General features: G+C 48.2%; 1 protein-coding gene across 1 annotated transcript; it reads left to right on the top strand.

Annotated features, from left to right (window-relative positions):
* Positions 1-1,651: 1,651 nt before the first annotated feature.
* CIMIP4 (ciliary microtubule inner protein 4) lies at positions 1,652-19,031 on the top strand. The gene is made up of 6 exons (XM_007519409.2): positions 1,652-1,912; positions 4,869-4,932; positions 8,459-8,898; positions 11,223-11,367; positions 18,585-18,695; positions 18,876-19,031. Exons 2-6 carry the CDS (start codon positions 4,911-4,913, stop codon positions 18,959-18,961), a joined length of 804 nt encoding a protein of 267 aa, XP_007519471.1. The 5' UTR covers positions 1,652-1,912; positions 4,869-4,910; the 3' UTR covers positions 18,962-19,031.
* Positions 19,032-19,336: the final 305 nt, after the last annotated feature.

Here is a 19,336-nt window from a genome sequence, read left to right as displayed (position 1 = left end):
ACCTGGGAGGGATACTAGGAAGTGAGACAGCAGAGCGGTGAAGCCAGGGCTTACCAGGCACCAGCAGAGTGACAGTGGTGGTAGCAGGTGGGGGAACAGGCTAGCTGGCGGTCCCTGTTCAGGTGCCAGATGTCAGGCTAGCCTGAAGGTGTTTCTTCCCGGGCATGTGCTCTCTGGGTTGGAGAGAACTCTGCTGGAGCCAACCTAGGCTGCTGCCTACTCAGTGACACGAGAGAGGAATCAGGAACTCTCATGGCTGAGCGGGAACACAATATGCCCTCTTTTACTGATCAGATACATCACCTTTTATGTATCTCTTCACCGGAAGTGGCAAGGGGAAAGGAAATGATTAGGAGAGGGGGCGGAGCAAAAAAAGAGTGCGAACAGAACATAGAAAGCTTCCATCTAACCAGTGGGGATTAAACCAATACCCTGCAGGCAGGGCGGGTCTCAGGCAAGACAGTGATTATGTAAATAGACCACAACATCAAGCAATGCAGCAGACCTGGTGCATTGAACAACACTAGCTGGCTTTCCAACTGAGGATTCAGCAGGCAGGAGTCTCAAGTCCTGTGGCTTGTCAGAAGAGGTGCTCAGAAATAGATGGCAGGAAAGTGGCTCATCCTGGTGGCTCAGATGAAGGACCTTTGGGGAGGAGTGGGGGAGGTGCCAGAGGAGTTCTTTATGCCTAGGCATGTGAACCAGGAAGCTGAGGTAGAAGAAAGTCAGCTGGTGGCTGAAGGGCTAGATTCTCAGAAACAGAACCCCCTACCACCTTCCTGCAAGATGATTCTATACCCACCAGTTGGGGAGTCCCTGATCTCAGCTCTCCAGTCTTCCTGCGGTCAGATGGGGAAATGAGGGCCAGGGGTCAAGGCAGTCAGTGGTGTAACCGAGCCCCTAGCTATTTAGTGCTTAGTATACACTGAGGAAGCTGGCTGAAGGGCTGGTGGGGTGTGAAGGGGCGGTGGGGTTGCTGAAGACTCATGGAAGAGGAGGCCTCATAGGCTGGACCATTGTGCTCATTGCCTTCTGGGGAGCCCCCCTGCAAGGCTGCCCATGTAGGAAGGGTCCCACAGATCTCATTCCCTGATGTGCAGCAGCCAGACCGGGTTTAGGAGTTGTGGGCACCAACTGCAGAAGCCACTTAACTTGCTTCATCTTCCATTGTTCTCATGGTCTAAAGTGAGGTCCAATCTTCCATTGTCCAACCTTGTTCTGGCTGGACCCCACAGCCCCTGTCCCCTCATGTCCTGCTCTGACATTCAAGGTGCATCTCTGCCTCCCTTCCTTATGTTCCTTGGCCTATGTTTACACACGTAAACATTGCTATGCCGTTACCATCTGAGTCCCTTCTAAACTGGAAGGCCCTCCCACCAGCCTTGCCTTGTTTCCTCTGGACAGAGGGACATTTTCACTCAGCCCTAGCCTCCACAGGCTCATGTGTTTCCTTCCCAGTTGGTGACCTTTGAACCCTCTGTGCCTGCCACACAACCTAACACAAGCTGGGTGTTTGGGGACAGCACTCAAAGATCCTTCATATCCCCTCAGCCCTGACTGTCCCCTGTCCTCTGTCTCTGCCCTCTGAGGTCACAGAGCCCTGAGCTGGGTGATTACCATAGTGACCAGGATAAACAGTGGGGGAGGGCTGCTTCCTGGCTACCCTCTAAGGAGCTTCAGCACTCTGCCACTAGGACCCAGGCTCCTGTCTTCAGCTCGCACCAGAGCAGCTCCCTTGCTTCCTGGCATTATGAGAGAGAGTGGAGAGCAGGGCAGGGACCTGTGAGGTGGTCCGGGGCCTGTATTCACCTTCTCTGTCCACACTCAGGGCTGCCGGGGGAAGCCTGTACGCAGACAGCAGCTGGCTGGACTAGCCCACCCTTCTGAGGACGTCTCCTGGGAGCTCCCCCAGGTCAGAAACTGGCCGTGAGTCCACACTCTGTCCATTCATATGTGGACTGGGGGTGTTATGGGGTGGGGGAGGAGGGGTAAGGGTAGGAACAGAAAACTCACTCGAAGGCCATAGAAGTTGTGGGACTTAGTTTCAGCACCACCTGGATAAGGTGGATTTTTTTTTTTTAACCACTAAGTAAGGAGCTACTGGGGGAGGGGTAGCAACGTACCCACTTTAGTACACAGGTCGTCATGTTTAAGGACCTGGGTTCAAGCCACCAATCCCCACCTGCAGAGGGAAGCTTCTGAGTGGTGAACCAGTGCTGCAGATATTTTTCTTCTTTTTCTCCCTCCCTCTGTCTCCTTCTTCTCTCAGTTTCTCTCTTTCTCTATTCAAAAAAGAAAGAAAGGAAGAAGGAAACCAGGAGTTTTAAATTTTTTGTGCAGGTATCAAGCCCCAGCAATAATCCTGATGGCAATAGAAAAAAAAAAAGCCACTGGGGCTTGGTGCTTGCATAAGAAAGACAGAGAGGAGAAACATCCCACTCCGAATCCCTGATTTTTATAACCTACTTTTAAATTTACCTGCTTTTTCATAACCATTTCCCTCAAAGTTGAGTGGCTTAAAAAGATGGCCTGTAGAGAACAGTGTCAAGTTATTTCTCTGTTTCTTTGGGCCAGGGTCCTGGGGTAGCCAAATCCAGAGGCACAGGGATTGATCCCACAGGCTGTGACTGATGTGTTCTCATGTCAAGGCTCAGCCTAGGCACAGTCAATATAGGGGTTGGTGAAGGTGGCAGGGTTCAGTCAATTTTTTTGTGAACTTCTTAAGTTGCTTATGAGTCAGAGACTTTCTTCAGCTCCTGGCCACATGTGGGCAGCTCCAAACCTAATAGCTGTGTCCATTAGAGAAGCTGAGGAGAGCCAGAGGCATGAATATGGACAGATACATTTGGAAGGACACATTCCCATCTCTTGTTCTTATCATATTCTCTCTCTCTCTTTCCTTCTTTCTCTCTTTCTTTCTTCCTTCCTTCCTTCCTTCCTTCCTTCCTTCCTTCCTTCCTTTCTTTTTCTTTCTGCCACTAGGGTTATTTCTGGGGCTCAGTGCCTATAAGACTCCATTGCACTCAGTGGCCATTTTTTCTTTGTCTTTATACAGGATGAGAAACAGAGAGAGGGAGAGAAAGATAGAGAGGAGACACTTGCAGCCCTGCTCCACTGCTAGTGAAATTGCCCCCCTGCAATTGGGGACTGGAGTCTTGAACCTGGGCCCTTGTTCATGGTGATGTGTGTGCTCTACTTAGCCCCTGTCACATTGCTTTGATCAGAAGCAGGCTGCTTGCTACATCTAGCCCACACTCACTTGGGGAGGGTGGAAGTGGTAACATTGGGTTTGAATGTAAGAAGGGTCACTTGGAATCAAATCAGATACCATCCCATCACCAAACCACTGTTTTGTCAAGAATAATAGTGTTTCACTCAGATTCCTTTCAAGAGAGTAAGGCCAGCCCACTTCATAACCTGTTCTGAGCCTATCAACACATCAAGAGCTGGGTGATCTGAGACAAGTCACTCCCTCTCTCTGGATTCTGTTACTTTAATTTGTTTAAAAAATTTTTAAAGAATTTATTTATTTATTTATGAGAAAGATAGGGAGAGAGAGAGAAAGAACCAGATATCACTCTGGTACATGGGCTGCTGGGGATTGAACTCAGGACCTTATGCTTGAGAGCCCAGTGCTTTATCCACTGCACCACCTCCCAGATCACTGTTGCTTTAATTTGTAAAATGAAGAGGCTGGATTAGTTAATCCTAAAGATCTCTTCTATGTCTTAATTATTTACTGGATAGAAGCAGAAATCAAGAGGAGAGGGGGGCGATAGAGGAAGAGAGAGGCAGAGAGATACCTACAGCACCTTCCCCTCTCATGAAGCTCCCTCCCCCACAGATGGGGGTTGGGGGCTTGAGCCTGGATCTTGGAACATGGTAACATGTGTGTTCAACCAGGTGCACCACTGCTGGTCCCCTTAAATATCTTTTCTGACTCAGACTTGCTGCTTCTTTGCTTCTCTGATTACAGAGATGTTTCTTCTTAACTCTAGGTAGAAAACACCCCAAGTAGTCATGGGTCTTTGATGAATGACAAATGTGCCTTTAGGTGATTTTGTCATTGTGTGGACATCATAGAGGACTCTTAGGTGGGGTCCCTGATCACACACCTGGGCTGTGAGGGCAGGCCTGTTGGGCCCACTGTGGCATAGACAGTCATCTTGAGGGAAATGCAGTGCACAGTGAGTCTGTTCACTTTGTAGCACTCACGACAGCCTTCAAAAACAAATGTGGAAGAAGAAAAAGAGGATAGGAGTAAGGCAAAGATCATCTAGGTAGAAGCAATACAAATATGAAAACTGCCTAGACTTTTGGAGATGCCTGAACCTCTCCTCAAGTTTGGCCCAAAGGCCTGTGCTTTGGGGAGCAAGACTGCAGAGCTGTCAGAGTAGGCTTCTGGCCCCTGCTATTTCTCCCTGCTGTTTCTCCCTGCTGGCCAGTGTTGCCTTGAACTTGAATAACCATCTGGCAAAACAGACAGAATCCTGCTTGCAAGGGGGCAAGCAGCTATCAGCTTGGAGGGATTCTTGTAGGATGTTCTCCAGCCATGATTTTGCTGGGGCTCCTGGTGGTGGGGGGTTTATGAAGTAAAGATGGGGGAAAGATTGTAAAGGAGGGTGAGGGCCCCAGGACCCGCAGGCTGTTTTGGAAAGGCCTTTGAGGCCCTGTTGGTGGGGTGACCAAGGGTTTTCAGTAGTGGAGTCGTGGTGTGTGGAGTTGTGGGTCCTTGGTGTCAGAGAGAGTTGGCATGGAGAACCCCTGGCCAGGGGAAAGGCCACAGGTCTCCCCACTTCTCTTGGCTCATCCTCTTTCAGAGGAGCCTGTGACACCTGAGGTGACAGAATGCTTCTCTTTGTCTGCAGGACTAATCTGGGAATTACCTGTCCTGTCCAGAGCTCGAGTCCATGGACCTGGGCCAGCAAGCAGGTAGGACAATGGGAAGGGATGCACTGACCAGGAAGGGCTGACCCCAGATCTCAGGCCCCGGGAGCTGCCTGGGTACAGTCAGCTCCTACCCACCACCCACTCTCGTCTTATTTTGGTTTCCACACCCACAGGGTGGCCCTGACTTCCTTAGGCATTGAGAGGAGAAGAAAGGGGGGAATACATAAATAAAAGTGCCAGAAAAGGATTACCCCTGAGCCTCATCTACAGGCTAGGGACTAGGGCCCCACTCCAGCCTGGTCCTCAGACTCAGAGGGGAAGCAGCAGCCACACCCCCAGGCTCAGCTGATGGGGAGAGAACTCTAGTGAGCTGGCCCTGGCTCTCTGTAGTGGGAGGGAAATGAAGGTCTCCATCCAAGCCCAGAAATTGCTGCCCAAGGAGGGGAGGAGAGGATGTTTCAGGCACAGGGACTACTGTGGAGCAAGGCCTGTGGGTGGAGAGGGTGCAGCTGAATGAAATCGAACCTGGCTTGGAGCCTGGAGGGGAGGCCAGCACAGATTCTGGGCCTGTCCCCAGGGCAGGAGTCTGTCCTGAGGACAAGGACAAGGCTCTCAGAGCTGGGGTGACTGAATTAGGTAAGCTCTGAGTCCCCAGGGGTGAGTAACAGTGACTGGTGGGTGGTGTGTGTGGGGGACAGTCTGGGCAATGAGGCCTCTGTGTGGTTTAGGAGTCTAGCTAAACACCTCAATTCTCTCTCTCCCATGAAGGCTCTTTCTTTTTCAGTTAAGACTTATCTTTTAAAAAATATTTTATTTTAAAGAGAGAGAGATACAGAGGGAAAAAAAAAAACAGAGAGACCAGAGCACTGCTCAGTTCTGGCTTATGGTGGTGCTGGGGATTGAACCTGAGACCTCAGAGCCTCAGGCAGGAGAGCCTTTTGCATAACCATTATGCTGTCTCCCCAGCCCCAGTTAAGATTTATCTATGAAAGAGAGAGGAGACAGTAAAAGGAAAGAGAGAGAGCAGAGATAGAGGAGAGATAGGAGAGGAGAGATAGGGGAAAAAGAGAGGAGAGAAGAAAGGAAGAGGGGGAGGGGAGAGGAGGGGAGAGGAGTGGAAGAGGGGAGAGGAGAGAGAGGACCCCAGAGTATCACTCTACCACATGCAATGCTGGGTATCCAACTCAGGACCCCCTGCTTGAGGGTTGAGTATTTTAGTCACCTCATGGCCTGCCTATGGAGGTTTTGATGCTGCAGCAGTTCTGGGACAAGTCCAGGAATCTGTATTTTTTTATTTATTTTTATTTTTTATTTAAGAAAGGATTAACGAACAAAACCATAGGGTAGGAGGGGTACAACTCCACACAATTCCCACCACCCAATCTCCTTAACCCACCCCCTCCCATGATAGCTTTCCCATTCTCTAGCCCTCTGGGAGCATGGACCCAGGGTCATTATGGGGTGCAGAAGGTAGAAGGTCTGGCTTCTGTAATTGCTTCCCTGCTGAACATGGGCGTTGACTGGTTGGTCCATACTCCCAGTCTGCCTCTCTCTTTCCCTAGTAGGGTGTGTCTCTGGGGAAGCTGAGCTCCAGGACATATTGGTGGGGTCTTCAGTCCAGGGAAGCCTGGCCAGCATCCTGGTGGCATCTGGAACCTGGTGATTGAAAAGAGAGTTAACATACGAAGCCAAACAAATTGTTGAGCAATGGAATCTGTATTTTTAACAAGTGCTTGGAGACTTGTTGAACAAGAGTGGGGCAAAGCTGTGTGTTGCAGAGTCCTGGAGGACCCATACAGAGGGCTTTGGAGGGAGGCTCAGCAAACCCAGCTACAGGCGGTGCTGAGGAGGGGTTGGGGCTGTGGTAGGAGGCTCGTCTCGAATGGGGCATGTGTAGCTGGGGTCTTTCTTACATGTGTGATTTTCCCACTGGGGGCCACTTTTTCATTCAGAGAGAGGGAGAGAGAGAGAGAGAGAGAAGACAGCACTAGAGCTTTCCCTGATGCCATAGCACCTGCCATGTGGTACCTGTGCTTGATCCTGGGCCATGTGCAAGGCAGGAGCCCTACCCGTGAGCATCTCTCAGCCCAGGAAGGGCTCATCGTATATATATTCTCCACAGTAAGGAAGAATTTATACACTGTTATAAAGCATGCTATCTAAAATGGTATCTAAAATGTAAGAAAAAATTTATACACTGTTATAAAGCATGCTATCTAAAATGTCTTTTTTTTTTTTTTGAAAATATCTTTTAAAAAAATTTTTGAACTACCTAAGTGTATAGACATGCTCATTGAACATCTCCACAGCACAGTCTCTTGGAGGGGGTTCTATGGAGACCCAGGACTGACCATCCATGGACCCCACCTCAGTGATGCCCCCCAGCCCCCATGCAGGTGGGGACATGAGATGACTCTCATCTCACAACCATTCAGGAAGGGAAAAAAAAATCTCGCTTCTGAAAGATGCATGGAGCTGTGGGAACAGAATGCAAGGAGGGGGCTGGGTGGTCATTTTGGAGTAGGTACGGAGATGGGAGGGGCCTCGATGGGGAGGAATGGGTGGGGGCCAGGCTGGGGAAGGGACACCCTCTGATGCTCAAGAGTCAGGGTTATGTGGGTGGGAGGATGGGTGCAGAGAGCAGAAACAAGAGCCCTGGAAGTGACCTGAGCCCTGAGAACAGGGGAGAGAAGTGGGAAGCAACTCTGAATGCGGAACTATGGTCCTATCTCCCCCCCCCCCCATTCACCTCTGGGATTTTCCAGTTGTGTGACTTAACCATGCCAGGGAATGCCCTCTGCCAGCTTCCTCAGCTGCCGGGTTTCCTCTCTGGATGAATGGTTTCCTCTCTAGATAGGATGGAAGGTATTAGGGAGGGGTGGGTAGTGGTACACTCCATTGAGTGGCACTTTGCACTGCTTAAGCACTCGCTCCACGTGTAAGGACTCTTGACCTTCACGATGAAGTCAGGACCATTAGTAACTGTCCCATTCCAGGGATTAGGAGACCAAGGCTTAGAGGGGCTGAGTAGGTCAGCTCCCACCTCCAGTAGTGGATCCAGATGGGGCCAGCAGATCCTGGAACCCCGACCCTGAATATGACACTGTCGTTGTTAGCCTTACATTTAAGTCAGACATGTTAGCTGACACATGCTTTCTAATAGAGACAGCTTCTGGTGCTACACGGCACTGACCGAGACTGAGTAGACTTGACTTTGAATCCTGGCTCTGCCCTGAGGTGGTGGCAATAAAAAATAAATAAGAGGGAGAGAGAGCCAACCAAATGGGGGAAAGTCAAACCCCTCACTCATGGTCACACAGTCAGGTTCATGGTGGGCTCCAGCTCAGATCAGCATCAAGTGTCAAAGCCACTGTGGAGTGACCTTGCCTCACAGGCAGCTGGGAGACTAAGAGGTCTTCTCCCCGGCCCCTCGTGTTTGTCTCCTGGTGTCTCACTTATACTGCTGCTCTCTTATTTTCTCTCTGCCCTGGGATCTCTGGGGCTCTGTGTCTGTCTGTACTCCTTCCTGTCCCCACTTTTACTACATCTTCCTCCCCTTCATATGCAGGCACTCTGACCAGATCCTCCCTGAACAACAAGGAAAGCCAGCAGGACACGAGCTCCTGCAGAACTGCCTACAGCCCCTCAGACACCTGCAAGTTCACGTCCCAGGCTCCAGACTCCCCACAACCATCCCTGCAGTGGGGGTGCAACCCTCGAGGCAAATCCCCGGGGCAGGTCCACCTTGAGGAGCCTCGGCTTCTAAACTCTCGGGCCAGCAGCCAGGAATGCCCCAGTTGGGATCTGCAGCCTGAGGCCCTGAAGATGGGGGACCACAGACCGCCCTCAAAGGAGAACTGGACCACCCTCCAAAAGGGGCGTCAGCTGCACCAGTGTCCAGCGGAGGGTCCCCAGGAGGGGTCGAGGATCCCAAGCAGCATTATCCCCAGCAATATCCGCCATAAGTTTGGGAGCAAGCTCGTGGACCAGCTGGTGTCTGAAAACCAGGTGTTAGAGAGGGGCTCAGGGCAAGGGGATGGCACACGGGGACCCCTCCTCCCATCCACCCCGAAAACATACTCTCAGCCCACCACTTCCTTGTTTATTTCAGCATCTATGGGGCACTTTCTGTCCACAGATATGCTCGCTGCTTAAGCATTCCATGTGTAAGGACTGTTGACCTTCACAATGAAGTCAGGACCATTAGTAACTGTCCTGTTCCAGGGATTAGGAGACCAAGGCTTAGAGGGCTGAGTAGGTCAGCTCCCACCCCCAGCATTGGATCCAGATCCTGGAACCCCGACCCTGAATATGACACTGTTGTTGTTAGCCTTACATTTAAGTCAGACATGTTAGCTGACACATGCTTTCTAATAGAGACAACTTCTGGTGCTACACGGCACTGACCGAGATGAGAAGATTTGACTTTGGCTCTGCCCTCAGTGCTGTGTGACACTAAGTCACTTCCTGTCTCTGATGGCTGGTCTCCACATCTGTAAAGGGAAACGGTTGAGTGAGGTCAGACTGGCCAGTGCCCTTCCGGTCTGTAAAATGAGGGCAGCTCTGGTCAATGATGGCATTGTTCTCCACCATCTCTCCCTTTCCAGGATCACCAGTGGGAAGCTGAGATGAAATTGATCTGCTTAGTTGCTAAGTGGCCTTCTTACTGGGGCAGATCTGGCCTGCTCTGACATGCAGATATATATTTTTTATTTCATTTTTTTCAAATGAGAGAGATAGAGATGAATACTTCTTAGATCTTTTTATATTTAATTTTATTTATTTATTCCCTTTTGTTGCCGTTGTTGTAGCTATTATTGTTGTCATCATTGTTGGATAGGACAGAGAGAAATGGAGAGTGGAGGGGAATACAGAGAGACGGAGTGAAAGACAGACACCTACAGACCTGCTTCACTGCCTGTGAAGCAACTCCCCTGCAGGTGGAGAGCTGGGGCTCGAACCGGGATCCTTACGCTGGTCCTTGTGCTTTGCACCACGTGCGCTCAACCTGCTGCACTACCACCCGACTCCCCCACTTCTTAGATCTTAATAGTGTTGCTGGGGATTGAACCTGGGACCTCAGAGTCTCGGACATGAAATGGAGATATTTTCTTTTTATGTGTGTTTTTTGTTTTTTATAATTTTTTAAATATTTATTTATTCCCTTTTGTTGCCCTTGTTGTTTTATTGTTGTAGTTATTATTATTGTTGTTGTCATTGTTGGATAGGACAGAGAGAAATGGAGAGAGGAGGGGAAGACAGAGAGGAGGAGAGAAAGACAGACACCTGCAGACCTGCTTCACCGCCTGTGAAGCGACTCCCCTGCAGGTGGGGAGCCGAGGTTCGAACCGGGATCCTTATGCCGGTCCTTGTGCTTTGCGCCACCTGTGCTTAGCCCGCTGCGCTACAGCCTGACTCCCGAAATGGAGATATTTTCAAAGCTGCCACCTCAACTCTTAGAGCAGCAGCTTTGTGTGGTATGTGGACAGGAGTCCTTTCTTTCGCTGCCCTAGTTGTTGACACATGGCTCAGAGGGGTGTTAAGTTCAGCCTGGGGTCACACTGGACCAGGGGCAGGATCACAAAGACTGTGGGCCAGTCCTCTTCTTCTTTGGCATCTTAAAATGTGCTGACCCTCTCCACCAGCTAGCCTCGGATGTCCCACTCCATTCAGGGGATCTTTCCCACCTTGGAAACAGGTGACAGGGCCACTCTTGGACTGTTCCCTCTCAGCTAAGGAAGGGGTCACTCTCTCTCTGTCCATAATTATCTGACTTCAAGCTCTATTTGATTTTTTCTGACCAATGGTGACCTATATACAAGGCCACAAAGTCAGCACATAGTGGAGTTGGAAGTGGCTTCAAAGGCCTTCCAGCTCTGCCTCTGATCTATCTTACAAGTGGAGACTGAGGCCCAGAAAGGAGCAGAGACTTACCCCAAGTCAGAAGCTGCCTTGGGACAGAATGGGGATGCAGGCCCAGGCATTCCCACTGCTATAGCCTGGGCTCAGCCACAGGTGGCTCAACTTCCCTAGTGGTGAAGTGAGAGCAGGGCTATCTGGAGATAGCAGCAGGCACCCTTGATTCTTGGAGGCTGCTGGGGCTGTGGAGGTCAGCAGCTGTGTGCGTGAGTGAGCAGGCCTCCTGCTCCACTCACTCCTGGATCCCAAGCCCCAGTGGGAGATGGCAGAGGGCTCCTGAATCAGTGGGGTGGGCAGGTGTGAAGCTGCAGGCCAAGGGCAGGTGGGATGTGAAAAGCAGAGGGAGGTGGGGGTTGGGGGGGGGGAGAAAGGCTTCACCTCGCTTCTGTATCCTTATCCCCTACTTCCTGTAGGCTAAAAAGGCTATTAGTGAAGCCTTGGAGGTCCAGAATAGGGCTAGCTCATGGCCCAACAGGATCCAGAGTCCCGGACAGCCCTCCAACAGCTTCTCAGACTACTACGAACTGGGCTACCACCTGCGCTCCAACCTCTTTCCAGGTCAGGCCGGAGGGGAAGGGCGGGAGCCTGGAGTAACCTCAGGTCTGGGGGCCAGCAAGACCTATGAGGGGTCCATGCCTTCTTGGATCCCATTTGGGGTCTAAGTCCCTAGGACATGCCTCATTTCATGGTTACTCCAGGCTACCTCTATGCCAGGTTCTGTGCTAAGTGCTGGGGACATCTAGTCCCTGGAAAATCCATGGACACCGTACAGATGACTCACTCCAGTGGGCAGGCTGCCCCTTCTCCCCCAGACACCCCCATGTCCTCAGCTGCCAATAGGAGGTCTGGAAAATCTTGTCTTGGGTACCTTTGGTCATGGTGACAATATCAGTTCTTTTGAGTTCAAAGCTCAGATACTTACTGGGTGTGGTCTTAGAACTTTGACTCTCTGGGCCTCAGCCAACAGGAGGGTGATACTGATCACTCAAGCCCTCACCAGCAGCCTCTAGTGACTATGCCAGTGGCTGGCCTGGAGGGCATACTGTGTGCTCAGTAGCTGGCAGGCATCGGTTTTCTTCCCCAGGGCCTGGTGGTGGCACCACCTGAGGGTACACCGGAAGACCTGGGTGTCTGCAGTGCCAGCTGCAGCCATGTTTAAGATCATAAGCAGGTTGGGGATCTTTTGCACAAGACCTCCCAAAAGTAGGAGGTGGAATGCAAACCCACTCTTTTCTTTAGTCTCTAAAGCCTCAGAATCTTTTCTGGGCACTGGGGCACCACCCAGCTATGACCCTGTCCCCAAGGGTTTAACAAATTGTTCGAATGGGGGCCCATGGTCAGTGTGCAGGGTCTTCTTTTTCTGTCCTCATGTTCCAGTACAGCCTCATTGCAAAAGGTCGTCTTTCTGGATTTCTCCCTCCCTTCCCTCTGCTCCCCTCCATTGCAGACCTTTCCCAGTTCTGCCCCCGATATCTGGCAAGCTTCCTCCACCTGGCTTCCTTCCCTGTCACCCAAGGAACTGGACAGTCACTGAAAGCCTTTCTGGGTTTTTATTTGGGCCTGGAGGGAGGAGTTGGTGCTGGAGGAGGGGAGAGAGAATACAGCTCTGACTGTCTTCTGCTTTGGTCCTCAGGAAGCCAGATTCCCACTCCTCTATCACTAATTTTGGACTGTAGCTTTATATGGCTACATTCGTAGAAATGTAAATAATGTGGAGACATCCATGTACCCTCCATTCAACCTAAGCAGTGCACTGGGGACAGCTCACGTCAGCAGGCACCAGCTCACAAGAGTTGCTTGTAGTGTGTCTTCTGGTTGGCATTACTCTGTTCGCTTATGGTCTCTAGTCATGGTGGTACTGACACTTTGGAGACTAGCACTTGCTCCAAGCCCTTTGTACACCACTACCTGTGTGCCTTCCTTTGCTTCTCTCTCTGCTCTTACCCACCCAGGTGGGCTTTGCTGTTCCAGATTAGTAAGGTCCTTGTGTCTGAAAAAGGAGAATGTGGGGAGATGAAGTCAGAGAGGAGTGGGCTGGGTGGGGAAGGTCACCCCAGAAAACTTTTCTTTGTGAGCCGAGAATAACAGGACTTGAAGAGAATGGGAGTGTCTGAGAATCACTGAGTTTAAGAAGCACAGCAGTTGGTGCACTGAGAATGGATGCAGGGAGGCTGGGGCAGGGAGACCAGTGAAGAGATGATTGAAACAAATCCAGTTGGGATAGATGATGGTGGCTTAATGGAGGGAGCAGAATTGGTGCCCTGTCCACCTCTGGAAGGCATCCTTGTGCAATACGGTAACCTCAAAGAAGTTGTGATGGGGAAGCTCGATGGATATTATCAAAGAAGGTTTTGCTGCTCTGTGTACATAGGAACAACAACAAAACCTTAATAACAAACAAAAAACAAGACATACAATGGCACTTTTTGATTTTTTGATTAGTGATTTAATCAAGACAAGACTGTAAGGTAACAGAGATACAATTCCACACAGTGCCTGCCACCAGAGTTCCCTATACCCTCCCCTCCACTGGAAGTTTCTCTATTCTTTTTTTCAAAAATTTTTAAAATATTTATTTATTTTCCCTTTTGTTACCCTTGTTTTAGTTATTATTGTTGTTGATGTCGTTGTCGTTGCATAGGACAGAGAAATGGAGAGAGGAGGGGAAGACAGAGAGGGGGAGAGAAAGATAGACACATGCAGACCTGCTTCACCGCTTGTGAAGCGACTCCACTGCAGGTGGGGAGCCGGGGGCTCGAACCAGGATCCTTATGTGGGTCTTTGTGCTTTGCACCACATATGCTTAACCCCCTGCACTACCACCCGACTCCTAGTTTCTTTGTTTTTTATCCCTGTGGGAGTATGGCTAAAATTATTTATGTGGTGTAGAAGGCGGGAGGTCTGGCTTCTGTAAGTGCTTCTCTGCTGGACATGGATGTTGGCAGGTTGACCCATACCCGCCCCCTCCCCCAGCCTGTTTCTATCTTTCCCTAGTGGGGCAGGGCTCTGGAGAGATGTGGGGTTCCAGGACACATTGGTAAGCTCATCTGCCCAGGGAAGTTAGGTTGGTATCATGGTAGCACCTGCAACTTGGTGACTGAAAAGCATTAAGATATAAAGCAGAACAAATTGTTTAATAATCAGGAACCTAAAGGTAAGAATATAGTTGGTGAGATGTGGGATCCATACTGGAAGAAGCTAGGAAGTCTATTTTAGATATTTTCCAAGGGGTCCATGAATTTAGTAACTTTTGCCTGAGACTCAAAGCTAACATGCAGATGGACTAAAATAATGTCAGGAAAGATGGTGTCAGAGTTGAGAATTGTACTAGAGAGCTGGATTAGGGCAGAGAGCAGCTCCGATATGAGGAAAGTATATAAATACCATTAACTGTTGTCCCCACTGATCTGACCTAGGACCCATATATATTCCTATTTAGCACAGGAGCCAGTATAACCTCCAAGGGCACTGACTTTTGTAAGAAGAAAAGGATTTATTGCATGCTTGACTAGGGCAAGGCAGTAGGGTGCTAAGTTCTACTCTGTCTCCTTGATCTTGAGGTTAGGGAGCATTCTGAGTTTTAGCAATAAGGTAGGTAGATGGAAAGGATGATTTAGAGGTACGTTGATGGCTGGGCTTTGAATCAGAGTAGATAAAGTGAATTTTCTGGGTATTCCTTGTGGGAACTTCTGCTTCAGAAGAGACTCTGTTTCCAATTTTTTGTTCCCAGTGATGTTTTTTAGGTCAAGGTCTTGTTATCAGTGCAGGCTGGTGCTCTGACTCTGACAAATAGCTTGTGTATGAGAGGGAGGGGGTGGGTAGGAAGCTGGTTTCTGTTAAAACCAGTTTGGGATAGTTCTGATCTGTGTTTCTATTTGTGCCAATCTAATGAATGGAATTGGGGTAGGCACTAGAGGAATTAAGGTTGATGTCAAGGTGTTTAACCTAAATAGATGGAAGAATAGAATTGCTTTTTATCAAGACAAAGAGCCAGCAGGAATGGACTAAAGAAATCTGATGCCATGCTGAGTCATAAAGATAATCTTTTGTATAGTCTTCAAACATATTTAGTTTGCTTTTCACACTTAAATCTTTAATCCACCCGGAATGGATTTCTGCCTCTAGTGTAAGATGGGGACTCATTTTTGTTTAATGCCTTTTTCATATGGATTGCCAATTTTCTGGGTTCCTTTTATTGAATAGTTTCATCTTCCCCCCAGTGACCTGAAGGGATATTGTTCATATCCACCAGGTTTCCATATGTGCCTGGGTCAGATGAATGCTTAATCAGGTGCACTACTACTTGGCCCTTTGTCTTCATTATTTTAGGTCCCCGATCTTTCACATAAATTTCAGACTCAGCTGGCCAAGTTCTACCATTTCTAGAATTTTGAGGTCATGATGATAAGATAGGTAAAAAACATTCTCTAACTTCATCTTAGTTACCTAATTTGTTGACTTTAAGAGGCACCTAATATTTTCTCTTTCTAAAATCTTACCTGGGAAATAGCTTACCCAGTGTGCTGCACACTTTGCCATGTACAAGGACCCAACCACCACATGGGAGCGCCATGCCAAGGGAAAGCTTCACTAGTGAAGGAGCGGTGCCTTGGTGTCTGTATTTCTGTCTGTCTCCCTTCCCTCTCTGTTTCTCACCCTCTATCAGGGGAAAGGAAAAGTCCTCTGGGAGCAGTGGAATAGTACAGACATGAATGCAAAGGAACCTCTTGCCTGTTCCCCCCAAACCGACCCTATCCTATCCTGACTGTGGGTAAGATTTTTGAAAAGTTTTTAGATGCTTACCCTACATTTTCATCAGCAGGAGTCTGGTTCACAACTTACTTGGGTATGGGATTCCTAAAATTTGCAGGAGACTTCGGTTTAACTTCACATTCTGTTGCACAAGCATTGAAAGTCAGGAACACCGAGTCCCATACAATTTTCATTTGCAAAATGGATTTCTGGCTCGTTGGCCTCTTTGTTGAAGAACTAGGCTGATAATGATGCCAGTCCTTTGAAATCACTGAGACTCCGCTGATAACCCAGCGGCACTCCATTTCTATCGATGGTCAATATGGATTTGAAAATAATCTCTTGGGTTCAGGAGTCTGAGTTTGTCTACCAGAGCAAGCTTGCTAATTGTTCCTATACAAATCTTTTAATATTCTGCACTTGATCTATTAATCACTAAAGGGTGCTCCTTGATGTCTTCCCCTGTGAGAGGAGGCCTGTCACTTTTCCTTGTAGTTCTGTCAGGTTCACTTCACCTGTCTGAAGATTATTTTGGTACAGCAAGTTTAGAGCTATTATCTCAGGTGGGTGAAATAGCTCACTTGGGTAGTGTGCTGCTTTGCCAGGTGAGCTCAGCCCCACAGTGCTGTGGTCTCTCCCTCTCTCTCTCTCTCTCTCTCTCTCTCTCTCTCTCCCTCTGAAAAACAAACTGACAAAAAAACGTTACCTTACCTCACCTGAGTGAACCATGGGCGTTTTTATTTCTCTTGATGTCTCTCTCTCTATTATTAATATCAGTGCAGGGAGGCCAGTTTGCTTTGGGTTAGTATTGGCGTGGAATAGTTGCTTGTTTATTCTTTCTCTGTGTCCTTTTGTTTTAAGTGTGATTTGAGTAACACGTACCTAAAAAAATTCTCTGCAATCCAGTCATCTGTTTTATTTATTTATTTCTAACTGATTTAATAATAATGATCAACAAGACCATAGGAAAAGAGGGGTACAGTTCCACACAATTCCCACCACCAGAGCTCCATATCCTATCCCCTCCATTGGAAGCTTTCCTGTTCTTTATCCCTCGGTCATGTTTTCTTAATCAGTAAGATTCACCTATTTGTATTTATTCAAATCATTGACACAGATGTATTCCCGTGACTTTGTTCCATTTTTCTTTTCTGTCTCTTTTCCTTTCTTTCTTTCTTTCTCTTTCTTTCTTTCTTCTTTTTTGGCAGCTCCCAGGCCTTATGCACATGTGATTCACCATTTCAGACTGATTTTTTTCTCATTCTTTTAATTTTAGACAGTGAAAGACAGACAGTGAGAGACATCACAGCACTGCCCCCAAACCCTGTTCTGTGACACTACCATAAGGTACCAGAACTTGAACCTGGCTACACACATCACAAGGCATGTGTCCTGCTGGGTGAGTTATGTTCTGGCTCCCTACATGTTAAACAGTAGACTTTTAAACAGATTTACAGGCTGGGAAGACAGCATAATGCTTCTGTAAAAGACATCCATGCTTGAGACTCCAAGATCTCTGGCTCAATCCCCAGTACTACCTACCATAAGCTAGAGGTGAACAGTGTTCTGTTCTTTCTCTATCTCTCTCACTCATTAAAATAAATAAATATATCATTAATTTTTTTTTTACTTAGAGATTCCAAAGCATTGCTCAACTCTGGCATAAGTTGGTGCTCAGGACATTGAATGTGGAGTCTCTGGGGCCTCGAGGCTGATGCAATACCACTGTGCTATCTCCCCAGTTACCCTTGTGCTGGTTTTGCCTTTATGTTCTATGCAGCTGTCTTTTCCTTGTTTTCTTGTTTTAAATCTCAGGGAGATTTCTTTCATTCTAAATCCCGCTTTTGTCTTTAATCCATGTACTGTTTTAGTTGTTACCTTAACATTTTTTTTATTTATTTTAAAAAAGGAGACATTAACAAAACCATAGGATAAGAGGGGTACAACTCCACACAATTCCCACCACCAGATCTCCGTATCCCATCCCCTCCCCTGATAGCTATCTCATTTTTTATCCCTCTGGGAGTATGGACCCAAGGTCATTATGGGATGCAGAAGGTGGAAGGTCTGGCTTCTGTAATTGCTTCCCTGCTGAACATGGGCGTTGACTGGTCAATCCATACTCCCAGCCTTCCTCTCTCTTTTCCTAATGGGGTGGGGCTCTGGGGAAGCAGGGCTCCAGGACACATTGGTGGGGTTGTCTGTCCAGGGAAGTCTGGTCAGCATCATGCTGGCATCTGAATACCTTAACATTTCTACACATATAATTAACAATTAAAAAAAAACAAAACTGGATATTTCAGTTTATCTAAACAATGTGAGGCTCTTAGTAGGTTTCGACTCAGCTTCCATGTTATTATGTCTTAGCATTTGAGTCCAGATGAAATACATAGTTGAAACTATGAGTTTTGTGGTGTTAGTTTGCTAGTTATTCATATATGACCAGTTTTTACCCTTCCACAATCATGCCAGATTACTTTGAAACAAATCTCAGACTTCTTATTATCCATTGAGATTAACTTTCATTTCTGTTTCTTTTACTCAAAATCTGTCCTTTCTGGGAGTTTTTTTAAAAAAATTGTTTAGTTTTATTCTTACTCCTGACTTCATATGTGAAACATGTTTGATTTGTATCCTGTGTCTAAGATATGGTACTCTGTGTGATGTTTCTGCTGATTCTGGGTCATGGTAGTTGATTCCTTTGTGTATCTTTTAACTTTATAGGCAAAGATATTGTCAGCAAGCATAGGCACTAATGGCCACAATTATTTCATTCCCTTGAGTAGATGAGAGACTAAAGCTCTGAGAGATTAACAACTTTTCTTCAGCCATGTTGTCCATAAATGACATGGTTGGGCTTTGAACCCAAGCAGGCCTGCCTTCTTCTGTTTTCCTCTCCCACTCCCTGGCTCCACACAACCCACCACCCATAGAGGAAACTGATACCCCGGGTTGAGCCCCGGCCTGCCAGTCATTCTCTGTTGATGTGGGGCATCTGAGGATTTCTTCATGGGCTTCCACAGGAGCCACAGAAGAGGCGAAGAGCCTCATGAAGGCCTCCTACACTCCAGAGGTGATTGAGAAGTCAGTGAGGGACATAGAACATTGGCATGGCAGGAAGACAGATGATCTGGGTAGGTGGGGTGTTGGGGGGTGGCTGGAGGTGGGTCCCCTTTTCATGGGTGGGCTTGTAGATTCCCAAGGTATGGAGAAAAAGCAGGGCAGCAGAGAGCACCCTGGGGTAGGCCTGGAAGAAGTGGGGTCACCACAGCGGCCTGGGTGACCTCAGTTGCTACTCCCCCTGCTCTCTGTAGGACGATGGCACCAGAAAAATGCTATGAACATGAACTTGCAGAAAGCACTGGAAGAAAAAATGAAATCCAGGAGCTTAAAGAACTAGATGTAAGTCAGAAGAAGTGCCCTCTGCTCGGAGACAGTGCTTATAAATAAAGGCACAAGTTGGAACCCTTCTCCTCTGCTTTTGTGTCAGTATTCATGTTGGGACAGGGTCAATGTGCAGAGCTAAGGAAGAACGGGGGCCCTGAGAGCCCAGACCTCCTCTAGACCTACACACACACACACACACACACACACACACACACACACACACACACACACATACACACACACACACACCCCTTCTTTCCAGGAAAAGTAGAAGTTGAGCTGGGGCTGTGTCTCAAGTCAATATGCCTGCGTGTTATGTAGGTTCCAGCCAATTAATAGAGATGTTCTTGGCCAGGAATGCCAGGGGCATTCACCTAGGCTCAAATAA

Source organism: Erinaceus europaeus, chromosome 4 (genome assembly GCF_950295315.1).
Source record: "Erinaceus europaeus chromosome 4, mEriEur2.1, whole genome shotgun sequence".
NCBI lineage: Eukaryota > Metazoa > Chordata > Mammalia > Eulipotyphla > Erinaceidae > Erinaceus > Erinaceus europaeus.
Note: the sequence above shows the minus strand (reverse complement) of the source record. Positions and strands in the feature narration are given on the sequence as shown.

Coding starts and splice junctions, on each gene's coding strand:
- CIMIP4 (XM_007519409.2), top strand. CDS start 4,911: ATGGACCTGGGCCAGCAAGCAG. Junction 4,933..8,458: donor GGACCTGGGCCAGCAAGCAG/GTAGGACAATGG, acceptor CTTCATATGCAG/GCACTCTGACCAGATCCTCC. Junction 18,696..18,875: donor CAGGAAGACAGATGATCTGG/GTAGGTGGGGTG, acceptor TGCTCTCTGTAG/GACGATGGCACCAGAAAAAT.